Source organism: Zalophus californianus, chromosome 6, assembly GCF_009762305.2.
Source record: "Zalophus californianus isolate mZalCal1 chromosome 6, mZalCal1.pri.v2, whole genome shotgun sequence".
In the NCBI taxonomy this organism is placed as follows: Eukaryota; Metazoa; Chordata; class Mammalia; order Carnivora; family Otariidae; genus Zalophus; species Zalophus californianus.
Window position 1 is genome coordinate 141,723,887 of NC_045600.1, and position 16,753 is coordinate 141,740,639.

The 16,753-nt window shown below is 46.2% G+C and overlaps 1 protein-coding gene across 1 annotated transcript in view; it reads right to left on the reverse strand.

The window, feature by feature from the left end:
• IQGAP1 (IQ motif containing GTPase activating protein 1) overlaps positions 1-8,621 on the reverse strand; it is a 103,359-nt gene extending 94,738 nt beyond the window's left edge. The window contains exons 1-2 of the mRNA XM_027569682.2: positions 8,567-8,621; positions 6,734-6,833 (exon numbers count right to left, since the gene is read on the reverse strand). Coding sequence (XP_027425483.1) covers positions 6,734-6,833; positions 8,567-8,621 — 155 coding nt within the window. The remainder of the gene's footprint in view (positions 1-6,733; positions 6,834-8,566) is intronic.
• Positions 8,622-16,753: the final 8,132 nt, after the last annotated feature.

A 16,753-nucleotide genomic window follows, 5' to 3' on the forward strand; every position in this document is an offset into this window, starting at 1 on the left:
ATGACCCTATCAGACAAACATTATCAACAATTTGCATAATAAAATAAAATTGATAAACAAGTACATGGGAAAAATGTTTAAACTACCCAGCAATCAAAGCAATACGATTTTAAACTGGAATTAGCCTAAATAAATTATGGATGTTATATAACCACTAAAAGTAGTAATTAAGACAATAATATAGCAATTTAAAAATCTAACTTTGTGAATGTAACTATCTAAAAATTATGTAGACGGTTCTTCCTTTTACTTAAGCCCTTTTTTCTTTATTATTAAATTCATGATCGTTGTAAAAAGCGTTTTAAATATACCAAAGGGTACTAAAATAAAAAGGAAAAGTCTTCTCACACCCTCCACCCCCACTCCACTCCCTAGAGGTATCCTCTATTTCCAGCATTTCCTTCCAAACAAAAGCTTAAGTCTGAAGTGAAAAACTAGGGCTACCAACCTTTAGGACCTTGAAAGTGCCCAGATGATTCTCCAGAAATGTTTATTAATGCCTCAACATCTTCGTATTAAATCTGCCTTTGCCCCAGGGACCAGGATGAACAATATATCTACTGGGTGCCTACCACATCTCAGACACTATGCCAGGCACGTAACCCTCACAGCACCTCCGTAAGACGCAGGGTATCTCCACTCTGCGAAGTACAAATTTAGGTTCACTCCCTCAGGTTAAACAACTTGCAAAACCAGAATCAGAACTCACACCTGCCAAAACTGAAAGTCCTCATTCTTTTCACTTCACGTATCTCAATGGTCAAGGTTTTAAAAACATTTTGTTCAGACTTTTAAAATGTCTTTCATTTAATTTTAAGTATTATGAGACTACAGTCATATGACTTTTCTTAGTACTTAGTACTAATGATAGCGGACTGCCTAATATATACAGATTACTCTCCACATTTTTTTTAAAGATTTTATTTATTTGTCAGAGTGAGAGAGAAAAAGCACACTCAAGCAGGGGGAACGGCAGGCAGAGGGAGAAGCAGGCTCCCCACTGAGCAAGGACCCCCCACCCCCAACATGGGACTCAATCCCAGGACCCTGGGACAGGCAGACACTTAACTGAGCCACCAGGCGTTCCTACTCTCCACATTTTTAAATTGTAACTTTTGCTGTGTCTCAGCTACACTACAGGGTAAACAGCAGTAAAACATTTTTCTGGCCACACTAGGAGCTAATCCTCCCATCTGTAACATTGTTACCATGTACAATGTTACATGAGTTTGAACAACTTTAACAAATATACTTTAAATGCAACCAACTTCTTACCAGTGAGTCTATCCAAGGCAGGTGCACCAAGGTAAGTTTCAGAAAAGAGAAGAGAGGTTTTCCACCTGTGTCACCATTTTAAGAGTTAAGAAGAGGGGTGCACAGATGGGTCAGTCAGTTAAGCGTCTGCCTTCGGCTCAGGTCATGATCCCGGGGTCCTGGGATTGAGCCCCGTGTCATCGGACTCCCTGCTCAGCCGGGAGCCTGCCCCTCCCTCTCCCACTGCCGCTGCCGCTGCCGCTGCCGCTGCCGCTGCTCCCCCTGCTCTGTGCCCTCTTATCTAACAAATAAATAAAATCTTTAGAGTTAAGACTAAATACTACGCCATACTTCACTTTAGTAATTATGAATACATGAATGTACCCAGCTTGCAATCAAACGTACCATTAGGTAGCTACATTTATGTGGCCCCCTTACTCACACAGGGTCTCATGAGGCAATTAAATTAGTTTTCTCATCTGTAAAAGGAGAGCATAGGTCAACCTCCTAAAAATGAAGTGAAATTCCTCCATTTGAGAATTCTAGAAGCTGGTGGGCAAGCTGTTCTTCTGAGCCACCTCACCTATCCATTTTTTATTTTCTTGCCTAATTAAATGTCTTTAACTTGTTTTCATGATCACAGTGTGCCGGCCTGGATATATCCGGATGTTACTGGAATTCTGATCCCAGGAAGAGGAGAAGAGATCTAAAGAGCCCAACCTGTTCAATGCCAACAACAAAGACATATGCACAAAAGAGAATCTGTTCTCAAGAACAGATTTCCTTCCAAGGTACTTTCTCAATTCCACCAAATTACAGAAGGAGGAGTGTCACTGTCTAGTGCTGTGCTCTTGTTACCATGTCGTCTCTGACAGTCTCCAACCAGCCAGAGCCCCTCCTCCCCTTCTATAAGGGGGCGGGGGCACCCTGCCCCTTCAGGTGGGATATGGACACACCAAGAGGAAGGCGCTCCATGACAGCAAGCCTCTGAAAGCACACATGCTTCATTGTCAAACTCAAAGACTGCTGGGGTTATCCTTCTTACTGTGACCTTTAACCTAAATGAATTTTCTCCTGGCTCTGCTCAGACGTACTCCGCACCTGCAGACTGCCTGATCTGCCCAGCCTGATGTGTGCTCTTCTTGGGGCTGCACACGTGGACATTCTTACTTTTCCCTCTACTACTTCCTCCTGACCAAGACTCGAGCCCCTACCGTACCTCATAAATTTAAATTTCACCTCTCTCGACTAAGTGAAAATGTTACACGCCTCTACTGTACAATGGCTCCTTAGCCAGAACAAATGTAAAGCACAATCAGAACAGGCAAAAAGATACAAAATCAACCCACATTTAAAGTCCTTGGTCTGCCCTGGAGCCCTTAGCAAGAAGCCCTGAATCTTCAGATGATATTTTACGCTATCTTATTAATTTCCATATTAAAGCTACCTCCAAAAAATAGGAAAAAGCAGAATCTCTATATTCTCTTTTTTCCAACCACTCCCGGTGCACACTTTTATGGAACCACTCATAAATTTTCGCACTTAACCTTTCAGGGAAACACAAACCCACACCCACACAAAACTGTCATTTCTCTACAAATACCCTTACACTCACTATCTCCACGCACTCATATTCATGCTCTCTACACAATCTCTCTTCTCATGAAACAGCTCTATTTCAGGTACGGGAGAAAATGGAGTGCCCTAGGATACACAAAGCAGCCACTGTACTCGAAGGGGGAGCTTTTAGTGGGAGGAACATCAGTATCATAAACAGAACTAAAGAGGGGAGCCTTTTTTCCCTTGGATCTCTCTGATCTTTCTTCCTGGACTTGGAAGGGTGTAAATTCCAGACCCTCGGGCTCCTCCAAATTGGGAGGCGTGGAGGTTGTGAGGGAAACAGGATGGGGGCCAATCCAAAAAGGCAAACTGGGCTCTCACTAGAGGGGAAAGTGGGGCCCTAGCAGCACCCAACGGGAGCTGAAGGCCCAGCTAATACGGAAGGGCAGGTGATTTGTCTGTGGTTTACCTCACTTTTTCGGGGTGGCAGCCGCCACTTCAAATGGCCAATAGGGATCCCAGTCTTTTTTTTTTTTTTATTTTTTTAAAGATTTTATTTATTTATTTGAGAGAGAGAGAATGAGAGAGCACAAGAGGGAAGAGGGTCAGAGGGAGAAGCAGACTCCCTGCCGAGCAGGGAGCCCGATGCGGGACTCGATCCACATGGATCATGACCTGAGCCGAAGGCAGTCGCTTAACCGACTGAGGCCACCCAGGCGCCCCAGGATCCCAGTCTTCTTTTCTCTGCAGGACACCCCCAGGCTTCTCCCTAGCCCTCTCTGGTAGTAAAATCTAAAAACACGCTTCCAAAGTGGATTTTCTAATCAAAGCTTTAAACCACCACCACCACCACCACCACATCCTGTGATTGCCTCCATAAAAAAAGCCAGGCACATCTCCACAACGCCAGGCCAAGAGGGAAACATGCCACTACTATACCCTTCCTTATAACCCAAAGCATAAAAAATAAAGACTATCCCAAATGTCTCACTGCCTTGGTCACTTCCTAAGTTTGCAAAAGCGTCCAAGTAAAAAATCCCCCAGGTGATCATGGATGTTAAAGGAAATAGGCTACTTTTCTATTCTGGGAAAAACATCTGACAGAAAAGAATGCACCCCAGAGTAGATGGAAATGTACCTTGTTACTACACAGAGAAGGAAATGTGACTGACAAAAAGCACCATTGTCATCAGGCTATCATAACCCAGCATGAGGTTGAGTTCCAAAAGCCTTTTAAATCTTGCTTCTCAACTACGGGAGCCCATCAGAACCACTGGAAGCATTTAAAACATACGGGTGTCTGCACCTTCCAGCCCAGATCTACTGAACCAGAATCTCTGTGGTAAGGCCCAAATATCTGTATTTTTAAGTTTCCCAGGTGATCTAAAGTACACACTTGGTTAAGAACCACAGTATGGATTTTTTTTTTTTTTTTTTTTTTTTTTGAGAGAGAGAGTACCGGCGGTGGAGAGGGGCAGAGGGAGAGCGAGAAGCTGACTCCCAGCTGAGCAGGGAGCCCGATGCGAGGCTCAATCCCAGGACTCTGGATCATGACCTGAGCAGAAGGCACTTAACTGACTGAGCCACCAAGGCGCCCCTGAATTGATTTAAAACAAAAAACTATTGCTCAGTCAAGAAGACCAATGCAAACTCAGGCTCTGGTGTCCTCGCTGAAATAAAACATTTATTTAGTTAGTTAGTTAAAGATTTTATTACTTAGAGAGAGAGCAAGAGAGAGAGAGAGAGAGAGAGAAGGAGAGAGAGAGCAATCGCAAGCAGGGGAAAGGGCAAGCAGGGGAGCAGCAGACTCCCCACCGAGCAGGGAGGCCAACACGGGACTCAATCCCAGGACCCTGGGATCATGACCCAAGCCAAAGGCAGCCGCTCAACCTACTGAGCCACCCAGCTGTCCCTGAAATGAAACAGTTAAAGCAGAGGAGTAGCTGAACCACATTAGTGGTAGCAAGGGAATGGTAGCCAAGACACCCTCTGTTAAAAGGGAATTTTACTGTGGAAACCCAAGATTAAAACAAAAGCAGAACTGCTTCAGATGGATAAGGAAGTTGGGGTTCTTCCCTCTCATTCCCAGGTCACCTCAACAGAGACACCTAAGGCTTCACAGAACACAAGATGGTCTCTCAGATACCAGCTGCAGCTTTCAGATTCTTTGATCTTCCAAAAATTAGACCTAGTCCATGGTTTAAGTAACAGAGGACCTAATATTTTCCCCCCACGGGGCCCTTACAAACTTTGTATAAGTAACACCCCCTTTTCTGATTACATATTCACTTCCTGCTGTCTAACCTTCTGTTTATAGAAACAAGTGTTATTACATTCTCCCCACCTAAATCACCACTAAGTGATTTACTCATGGGAGCAAGTAGCTAAGTCTAAGGAAAAGCTTTAAAGCTCAAAAAAGAAGCCTGGATTCAAAACACCTAAAGCATGTTGGGGGCGCTGGGTGGCTCAGTCCTTAAGCGTCTGCCTTCGGCTCAGGTCATGATCCCAGGGTCCTGGGATCGAGTCCGGCATCGGGCTCCCTGCTCAGCGGGGAGCCTGCTTTTCCCTCTCCCTCTGCTGCTTCCCCTACTTGTGCTCTCTAGCTCTGTCAAATAAATACATAAAATCTTAAAAAAAAAAAAAAAAAACTTTCTAAAGCACGTTAGAGGTAACACCAGGGACAGAAAAAGGAAAATGGGACCAGGGAGGGGCACAAAAGGGACTCCAACTTTGTCTTTTGAGAGGAAAAGGAAAAAGGCTAACACTTGTAACTTCAGGAATACAGGATGTTTGTTGTACTGTTCTCTGGACTTTCCTATCGTGTTTTAAGATTTTCAGAATTAATCAAATCAAACAAAAATACTCTTGTTTTTTTGGCACCATTTCAAACACCCTTGATTGTCATTAGACTTTGATCACAAATACTTTTTTTTTTTTTTAAGATTTTATTTATTTATTTGACAGAGAGAGACACAGCAAGAGAGGGAACACAAGCAGGGGGAGAGGGAGAGGGAGAAGCAGGCTTCCCGCGGAGCAGGGAGACAGATACGGCGCTCGATCCCAGGACCCTGGGACCATGACCTGAGCCGAAGGCAGACGCTTAACGACTGAGCCACCCAGGCGCCCCACAAATACCTTTCATTATCCGGTGCTGCTGGCCTTTTCCACCAAAGCTCACATATAGGAAACAATGATCTGTAATTACATCTATCTGCCCGGGGGCCTTGCAAAGGAACACAAGCAACAAAACAAAAGAAATGAACGCCTGATAGCAAACTGACACTCTAAGAATAAGACCACAAGGTCTTGGAGCATCTGAAAAAAGGAAAACTGCCCTTATACGTTCACTTCACGAAGAATGCAAAGGATGCTGACTTTGGTAAACTTTGAACATTGCCAAATGGATGGGCCTATTCCCAGGGCACTACCAAGCAGAAAATGAATCCAATTCATACATAAATCAAAACCAGTGAAGAACCAGTGAAACATTAAGGCCAAGAACGTCAAACATGCTATTTCTGGGGCACCTGGCTGGTTCAGTCATAAAGCATGTGACTTTTGATCTCAGGGTCCTGAGTTTGAGCCCCATGTTGGGAGTGGAGCCTATGCAAAAAAAAAAAAAGTTTGCAAAACAAAACTGCTATTTCTCCCCTACAGCTGGTAGTGCCCAAAACATGCGTCACAAGGGCAAAACTAAACAACACAAATCGGGAAATTTTTCAGAATACCTAAGTGCCCATCAGAGAGTTTCACAATAAACTGCCATCAAGGCTACTTGCTCCCATGAGTAAACACTGTACTTATACTTATTCCTTCAAACTACCAGCCTCCTACCTCGACACCTACAACACATTCATAGAGATCTTTATCTGTGTTCACACCATAACAGCTCCCTTCTCTCCAGCCGGCCAATCTTTACCTCTTTGCTTCTTCCAAATGACAAAGGTACTCATAAGCCACATTCTGACGTCTCCGCTCATCCATCTCCTCTGCAGTGAGTCTCTCATTATCCAGGACAGCTAGAACATGAAAGAAAGAATGTAAACACAAGAATCTGTAACCTTTCTGAGTGACAAAAGAATGCCACAGCATCAAATTCCTGTTAGTCACCTAGAGAGGCAGGGTAACCTGTGGACAGCAAGATGTACTACAATGACTCTCCTAAAACAGGAACTATGGGGTTTCAACTACATTCATCTTACCCCTTTTAAAAGTACGATAATATAAACATTATTTACAATATAAACAATAAATTGTATTGTAACTTGAAAAATACTGAGTTGAGATTTTGGCCCAAATTTGTTCTATCCGCCAGACTCTAAATACAGAGCTGATCATGTTGTTTTCCCTTTTTTATTAATAACCCAAGCCAGCAGTCATTGAGAACTAAGTGGTAGTAATTGTGCTAAGCATTTTACATGCATCCTCTCACTGAAGCCCACAACAATCCTGTGATTATCACTCCCGTTTTACAGATGAGTAAACAGACTGGGTGATCTTAGCTCCACCGCTAATAAGCGCTTGGATCCGGATTCAAACCCAGGCAGTCCCTCTCAATCTGCCTCCTTCATGCGCAGCCAGGGTATGGCATAAACTCCAAATTTCTTGGGATGGCACTCAAGGCCTTTCCCAGTTTGGCCCCAACTACTTTTGGAAACTCTTCTCCGTCTCCCTGCCCCTCCTCCTCCCTCCACTGTGCCCTTCCACCCTTCAAGACCTTAATTCATGCTCTTTCCTCAAGTTTCCTCTCTGACCCCACCCTGCCCTGTCGAGCTTTTACATCCTTCAAGGCTGTTGAAATGTGGTTACCTGTGTTCCCACTGCCCCCCCCAAGCCCCTCCTCCGCACCCACCCTACTGCTTTTGCCTGGCTGGTTCAGCACCTTTTATCTTTATTACACCTTACTATCATGAGGGTGTACACCTGCCCCTCTCTGATTTAAACGTTCTTGGAAGGCAGGGCCTGGTCTTACTCAATCTTTAATTTCACAAAGCGACACAGTGCCGCAGACATAACTGTTGAGTGAAATTACCCTAAAAAGGGGCCATTATGCCCAGAATATAAACTAAAAACGAAATCTCAGGATTCCAAAGGACTCTCCTTCGGCCAGTGGTATCTCTCGCACCTACAGTTCAATGACGTCCCATGGACAGCCACAGAAAATGAGATTCAGAAAAATGAGGAAGTCATAGGGCTGCCTTTTTTTTTTTTCTTCTTGTTTTAATTTTTGAAATTCTGACGAGGGAACTAAGCCCGAGAAAGGTGAAGTGGCCCGCCCGGGGCCGCCCCTCTCCGCTGGCCGGGGGCCGGGGAGGTCCGCACCCCGGGTCCAGCTCGCAGGGGGCAGTCCGGGCAGCGCCTCCCCCGAGAAGCGCGAGCGGAGCCCCGGTCTCCGGGACACGCCCTGCCCCGGCCTCCTGCCACCTCACACGAAGCCGTCCCCCCCCTCCCCGGAATCTCGGCGGCTCCAGGAGGCGGGAGGCGCTGGGTGGGGCCCTCGGGTCGTGGCGCCCCGGCCCAGGCAAGGAGACCGCCTGCGTCCTCGCCACCGCCTCGGAGACCGGGCTGGGCGCCTCGCCGCCCGCCACCCCTCCCTCCCGCCGCCCGGCCCGGCCGGCTCTTCCGGGTCCGCGCGGCCCGCAGCCGCCCTGCCGCACCCTCCCGCCGCCGGCCCGAGCCCCCGGGAAACCGGCTCCCCGGAGGCAGCGAGCCCGGCCCCGAAGCCCCAGTGCCGCAGAGCCCCCGCACTCACAGCCATAGTGCGGCCGGGCCACGCCCAGTCCGTCAACCTCGTCCGCGGCGGACATGGCGGCCGAGCCCGGGTCTCTGCTGAGGAAGCGGTGAGACCTTGAAGGCGCGGCCGGCGGCAGCTGCAGCTCCTGCAGAGTGCGCGGGCTGCCCCGCTCCCTGAGGCCCCGCCCCGCGCCGCCGGCCCCACCCCGCGGCCCCGCCCCGCGGGCCCCGCCCTGCCGCGCCGTCGGGAGCGGGCGTAGAGGAGGCGGGGCCCGCCCCGCGCAGTAACGCCCTCAGGAGGTGGAAGGAAGGAGGCGGAGTCCGCCCGTCCCTGGAGCTCCCGGTCCTCTCTGCGCCACAGGGAAAGTCGTCCCCGCCCTGGAGCCCCGCCCTGCGGGCCACCGCCCCATGGGCGCGTCAGGGACAGAAAAGGCCGCCTTACTGAAAAAAACCGGAGTGTTCCTAAACCAGAGAAAAGGTTGCACGAAGAAAGAGGCATTCCAGAAGAAACAAAAGTTTATGGGCCGGGATTAAATTCAGCATTAAATAAATGCACATAAAAGTTTGAAAAAGAGGCACCTGAGGGGCTCAGTCGGTGAAGCGTCTGCCTTTAGCTGGGGTCCTGGGCTGGAGCCGCTCAGTGGGGAACCTGCTTCTCCCTCTCTCTGTAGCTTCCCCTCCTTGTGCTCTCTCTCTCTGTCAAATAAATAAGTTTTTAAAAAATAATAAAAATAGGGGCGCCTGGGTGGCTCAGTCCTTAAGCGTCTGCCTTGGGCTCAGGCCATGATCCCAGGGTCCTGGGAATCGAGCCCCGCATCGGGCTCCCTGCTCTGCGGGGAGCCTGCCGCTCCCTCTCCAGCTCCCCCTGCTTGTGTTCCCTCTCTCGCTGTGTCTCTCTGTGTCAAATAAATAAACCTTAATAATAATAATAAAAGTTTTAAAAAGGATTGAAATTAAAAGCACGGCCCCCTCTTTTCTCCTGCCTACTGAACTAAACTCCTTTGCACCAAAGGGTTCGAGGAAGGCGTCCTTTGCAGTGGCCCAAACTCTTCTTGTGGGACACAAGGAGGACCCAGACTGCCACAAGGGTTGCGGGGTCTGGCAGTCCGGCCTCGTCCCCTCCCAGATTCGCCCGCAGGCGCCAGATTCCAACTGCTCAGCACCCCCCCTCCCTCCTATTAGAGAAGTGGTCGCTAAAGCAGGAGAACTGTCCAAGCTTCCTTCCCTTGGTTTCCCTGCCTCTGTTCTTTGCAAGTTCTTCTTTTTTTAGGGGATTCTTAGCCCTTTTTAGGGATGCCCCTTCTCCTTATGGCTTGTGGCCTGCACTTAAAATACTGGTATTCAACGGAATTCTGTCCTTAACCTGTTCCGTTTTTTCCTTTGCCCACTCCTTCTCGGTATTTTTATTCCCACTCAACCTTATACTGGCCGAAGAGCTAGCTGTGAATGTACATCTCCAGACCAGACTCTAGAAGACTTGCCTCAGTTTTTTCAGCTGTGTAATGGACATTTTCACTTGTAAATCCTGCAGACACTTCAAATATAAGGTGTTGAACACTGACTTTTCCTGCTATATTCTCTGTTAATAGAAGTGCTCATTGGCCTTCAGGACACCCCAGGCTCCCTGCCTCATGCCCTACATGCAGTTGGTATACTAAAGGACCTTGCTTTTGTCTCTATCCCCTCTGTCATTATACTGCTTAGACTGTCACCATCTCTATTGCTCTCTTCTGCCAGCCAGCTCCTCACTATCACCAGCACGTGCTTCCTAAAGTGCAAATGCCCCTTGAGGTCCTCCTTTTTACATTGTTTCCCTATTATTCCCTTCAGAATATGGTCCAAATTCCTTAGCATGTCAAATAAGCCCCTTCACAACCTGACTCCAGGCTTTTTTTTTTTTTTTTTAAAGTAGGCTCTGCCCCCAACCTGGGGTTTGAATTTATGACCCTGAGATCAAGAATCATATGCTCTACAGAATGAGCCTGCTAGGCACCCCCTGACTGGAAACTTTTTGCTCTAGCCATTTGCAATCTATTAGGTCTTTCTTCAAAATATCGTGAGAATCTTGAAACCCTAGAACAAAACACTTTTCATTAAAAAACAGGCAAAGGTTTGGGGCGTTAGGGATGATTCAGTGGGTTAAGCTCTGACTCTTGATTTTGGCTTAGGTTATGATCTTAGGGTCGTCAGATCCAGCCCCCCCATCCCCACACCCACCCCACACTGGGTGTGGAGCCTGCTTGGGATTCTCTCTCTTCCTCTCCACCCCCAACCCCCCAACCCCCGCTGGTGTGTGCGCGCACTCTCTCTCTCTCTCACTCTCTCTCTCTCTCAAAAAATAAATAAATAAAACAGGCAAAGATTTAATTTATTACAATTTCAAAAGTTCTTAAACTGTCAAGTTCAGCTCAGAAATTTTATTATTTTATGCCTGGCATATTTTACCAATCACTTTTCAGAAACTTTTAATAATTTTTGGTCCCATTCACAAACTTAGTTAATTCAACATCCCCAAATATTTAAAATTATGTCTCTAAACTTAATTTATTAGATTTTCTATTCAAGGGGCACCTGGGTGGCTCAGTTGGTTAAGCGAATGCCTTCGGCTCAGGTCATGATCCTGGAGTCCCGGGATCGAGTCCCACATCGGGCTCCCTGCTCAGCAGGGAGTCTGCTTCTCCCTCTGACCCAACCCCCTCTCATGCTCTCTCTCTCTCTCTCTCTCTCAAATAAATAAATAAAATCTTTAAAAACAAAAAAAAGAGTAGGGGCTCCTGGGTGGCTCAGTCAGCTTAGCGTCTGGCTCTTGATTTCAGTTCAGGTCTCAGGGTAAGATCGAACCTAGCCTTGGGCTCTGCACAGGGCATGGAGCCTGCTCAAGATTCTCTCTCTCCCTCTGCTCCTGCCCCACCTACAAAAAAGAAAAGAACTATCATTATCTCCAATTTACAGATGAGAAATGGAGATCTAGTAATTCAACTGAAGCCACATAGCAAGAGGCAGAGCTGAAACTCAAACCCTAGGTCTAATGACAAAGCCCACGTGCCTGGTCAATAAACACAAGATTCAGGGAAATACACGTTAAGATCAAAACTGGCCCCTTAGTACTTCTTGCCTATCAGGGTAGCAATGTTTTGTTTGTGTGTTTGTTTTAAAGATTTTATTTATTTATTTGAGAGAGAGAGAATGAGAGATAGAGAGCACGAGAGGGAAGAGGGTCAGAGGAAGAAGCAGACTCCCTGCTGAGGGACTCGATCCCGGGACTCCAGGATCATGACCTGAGCTGAAGGCAGTCGCTTAACCAACTGAGCCACCCAGGCACCCTGTTTTGTTTGTTTTAATTGATACTGTTGGCAAGGGGATGAAAAAGCAACCACTCTCCTGTGCAGCTGGTTGGGCTAAATTGATACAATCTTGCTGAAGTCCAATTTGGCATTATGCAGCTGTCCTTCAACCAAGGAATCCTCTCTTGGAATGTATCATAATGGAATTTGTTTTAAAGATTGTATTTATTTATTTGAGAAAGGGAGAGTGAGCACGAGAAGGAGAGAGACCACTGGCAGGGGGAACAGCAGAGGGAGAGGGAGAAGCAGACTCCCCGCTGAGCAAGAAGCCTGATATGGCACTGGATCAGGACCTGAGCCAAAGGCAGAAGCTTACCGGACTGAGCCAGCCAGGTGCCCCATAATGAAATTATTTTTAATGTGCAAAAATTAGCAATAAATATGCTTATTGGAAATGTCCTAAACGCCCATCGCTAGGCTTTTAAATCAGCAAGGGCACTTCCACACAATAAAATTCTATACAGCCATAACCGTGATGATTTGTGGTTCTGGTCAGGCTTGACTGGCTACAAGGGATAGAGACCCACTTGTTTTACCTCTAGAGAAAAAAAGAGTAGAAGAGAGGCATTTAAAATAAAGATATATATGGACTGGAACTGGGGCAAGAAAAACAGGACTAGGGGAGCCTGGGTGGCTCAGTCGGTTAAGTGACGGACTCTTGGTCTCAGCTTGGGTCATGATCTCAGGGTCCTGAGATGGAGCCCCATGTCAGGCTCCACTCTCAGCAAGGAGTCTGCCTGAGGATCCTGTCTCCCTCTCCTTCTCCCGCTCCCCCAGCTCACTCTCTCTCTCCCTTTCTCTCTCTTTCTCCCTCCCTCTCAAATAAATACTAAATATTTTTTTTTTAAAAGAAAAACAGGACTAATGGAAGGTTGAAGGCATCTCTGCTTCTCTGCAGGTCTGCTCTTACCCAATTCTTTTTTTTTAAGATTTTATTTATTTATTATTTTTTAAAATCTTTTTTTTTAATCTTTTTTTTTAAGATTTTATTTGTTTGTTTGACAGAGACACAGCGAGAGAGGGGTAGTGGGAGAGAGAGAGGCAGGCTTCCCGCTGAGCAGGGAGCCCGATGCGGATGCGGGGCTCAATCCCAGGACCCTGGGATCATGACCTAAGCCAAAGGCAGACGCTTAATGCTTAATGACTGAGCCACCCAGGCGCCCCTAAAGATTTTATTTATTTATTTGTGAGAGAGAGAACACAAGTAGGCAGAGCAGCAGGCAGAGGGAGAGGGAGAAGCAGTCTCCCCACTGAGCAGAGAGCCCAAGGCGGGGCTCGATCCCAGGACCCTGAGATCATGACCCGAGCAGAAGACAGACGTTTAACCTACTGAGCCACCCAGGCACCCCATCTTACCCTCCTCTTTTTGACCACCAGCTTCCTCCATTCTAGTTTTTTCTGCTCCTTCACAACTCTGACTTCTATTTATTTGGCTTGCCAGGGCCTTAATTCAAGGTCACAGCATCCTTACACCATCAGCTCCTTTGAGGATAGTCTCAGTTGCCCAGTTCTATAACCCAGGAGAAGGCTTGGACCAGCTCATCTTTTCACCTCATGGGTATATCTCTGACCGCCCACAGGTGGGCTGCCCTTCAATCGGATGCCAATCCTTTAGTTCAATTAGCTGTGGTCAGGAGATAGAGCCAATTAAGGATAGAAAATTATGAGCTAGGCAATATTTCCTTCAATGGGACGCTGGGTATGCAAATGATGATCCGTATTTCTAATATGATGGTTAAGTGAAAATAGCAAATTATGAACTGATAAATATATTATGATACAATTTTGGTTTAAAAGTATAGAAATAGGGCGCCTGGGTGGCTCAGATGGTTAAGCGTCTGCCTTCGGCTCAGGTCATGATCCCAGGGTCCTGGGATCAAGCCCTGCATCGGGTTCCCTGCTCGGCGGGAAGCCTGCTTCTCCCTCTCCCTCTGCCTACTGCTTGCGTTCCCTCTCTCGCTGTCTCTCTCTGTCAAATAAATAAATAAAATATTTTTTTAAAAAGTATAGAAATAGTAAGGCTTGAAGTATATACATCAATATATTAACAATGGTTTCTCCAGGTGGTGGAATTCCAATGGATTTGTGTGCAATTTGTTTATTTGCTTTTTTGTATTTACCAAGTTTTCTATAATGAGGTACTCAAAATACTCTTTCATCAGTAAGTATAAATATGAATCAAGTTAGTAACTATGAAATAAATTAATTAAAATTAAATTACAAAATAATAAGCCAAATGGTCACTTTGGCAGAGGGAATTGCTTCATGACCTCAAGGAATGTTTAGACTCATGGTAGTGGAGTGATATTAACAGTATAGCTTCAGATAAGCACCATGGTAGAAGTTTCTCTTGGCCTGGAATACCTTTAATCCCCTTATCTGCCTGGGAAACTACTATTTAACTTCCCAGACCCAACTCAAATGTCACTCCTCCCCCAGGCAAAATTAATCACTTCCTCATTCATTTTTCAGTAGCACTTTAGAAACCGTGTCTTCAAAAATAAGTCCCAAGTTTTTCCCATTTTAATACTTCTGAAATCATGATAGGTCTTACAATCAGTATTAAAAAAAAAAAATAGCTACCAGATAGAGAAGTAGGTGGAAAAGTAACATGATGGTCATTTCTTGCAAATGTGCAATCTTAACTAATTTCTCAGGAAAGGTCAAAGAACTTTCAGGGCTAGAATGGATGACAGATTCACTCTTTTTTTTTTATTTTATTTTATTTATTTATTTGACAGAGAGAGACAGAGAGAGAGGGAACACAAGCAGGGGGAGTGGCAGAGGGAGAGGGAGAGGCAGGCTTCCCGATAAGCAGGGAGCCCGATGCGGGGCTTGCGTGACCTGAGCTGAAGGCTGACGCTTCATGACTGAGCCACCCAGGTGCCCCTGACAGATTCACTCTTTAGGAATAGTTAAGTGGATCCAAAAAAGTTAGACTCTTCACGCTAGTAAGTAAGTCCAGTGATAAATATATGCTATTGTAGATCAAGTTTTTTAAAAACGTATACATTTGAGGGGCACCTGGGTGGTTCAGTGAGTTGAGTGGCTGACTCTTGATTTTGGCTCAGACCATGATCTCAGGGTCGTGGGACTGAGCCCCATGTTGGGCTCCCCCACTCAGGGGGGTCTGCTTGGGATTCTCTCCACTTCCCTCTGCCCCTCCTCCCACTTGTCCTCTAAATAAATAAATAAATAAATGAAATCTTTAGAACATATACATTTGATAGGATAGTCTTTTTTTTATTACTATTAAGTAAACTCTACCCCCAATCTGGGGCTCAAACTCATGATCCCAAGATCAAGAGTTGCGTGGTCCACCCACTGAGCCAGTAGGTGCCCCTAGGATATTCTTAATGTCCCAAAAGGCTGTTGGAACTTGATGATGCAACCCACAATCAAAGTTGTCTTTGAGGGGCGCCTGGGTGGCTCAGTTGGTTAAGTGTCTGCTTTCAGCTCCCGTCATGATCCCAGGGTCCTGGGATGGAGTCCCACATTGGGCTCCCTACTCAGTGGGGATTCTGCTTCTCCCTTTGCCCCTCACCTCAGCCCCACCCCCCGCTTGTGCTCTCTCTCTTGCTCCCTCTCTCTCTCTCAAATAAATAAATAAAATCTTTAAAAAAAAAAAGTTGTCTTTGATTCCAGGAAGTCTATAACCTTATATAAGTCTATTATAGCACAGAGCTCATGGAATTATAATTATTTACTTACCCATCTTCCCAAACAGATCATTAACTTCTCGAAGAGAGCGGTCTGACTTTAGACACTTCTTCAACCTCACAGTTTTTCAGAAAGGAGCAAAATGTTTTAACTACCTGTTTATAATTGCAGCCATTTACCAACTACTTACTATGTTCTAGAATGTGCTAGGTGTCTTATATATATTGTCTTATGCAATCTTCACAATAATTCTATGAGACAGATATAATTATCCTCATATTATAAATGAGGAAACAGGTACACATAGGTTAGGTATTTTGCTCAAGGTGATAAGATTCAGAGTTAGAGGGGTGCCTGGGTGGCTCAGTCGTTAAGCGTCTGCCTTCGGCTCAGGTCATGATCCCAGGGTCCTGGGATGGAGCCCCACATCGGGCTCCCTGCTCGGCGGGAAGCCTGCTTCTCCCTCTCCCCCTCCCCTTGCTTCTGTTCTCTCTCTCGCTGTGTCTCTCTCTGTCAAATAAATAAATAAAAATCTAAAAAAAAAAAAAAAAAAAGGATTTAGAGTTAGGAACCGAGCTAGGTCTTCTAAAATCTCTGGCCAATTGCTATTCACTACCACCTCCCAGTTTATAGACGGTGTGTCAGTGAGGCGTTGTTATTCACTTTTTGCACGTGCCTAATTCCCTCTGGAAAGCCGTCAAGAAACATTTATGAACATCTGTGTCCTGGCCTAGGGACGACTGACACCAGAGACCCGGAAGCTGTGGGAAGAAGCCAGGAAGTCAGCCCAGAATGGAGTTGGGGCATTGGTTTCTGGGCTGGGGTTAGAATAAGCCGCAAGGCACTACTGCAGTCTCAGAGCTAAAGACAAAGGACAAATGTAAGGACCCATCAAGACACATAGTGAGGAACCATGAGCTCAGAAGGCAGCCAGATCAAAGTGTGGAGAAAAGAGGTAGCTGAAGCAAGGAACCACCTCCTTCACAGGCCTGGATCCTGGGACAAGCCTGCACCGGCAGGGCTCTCTCATGGCATGTCTTTTAAACATCTACAGGATGACAGTGGGTTACTAGTTACAACAGCTAGCTTGTAATGAGTGCCTACCAGGTCTGGTTCTAAATGCTTGATATGAGTCATCTTATTTGACTGTCATAACAGGCCTGTGAGGCAGGAACTACTATAATTCTCCCAGTTTAAGGATA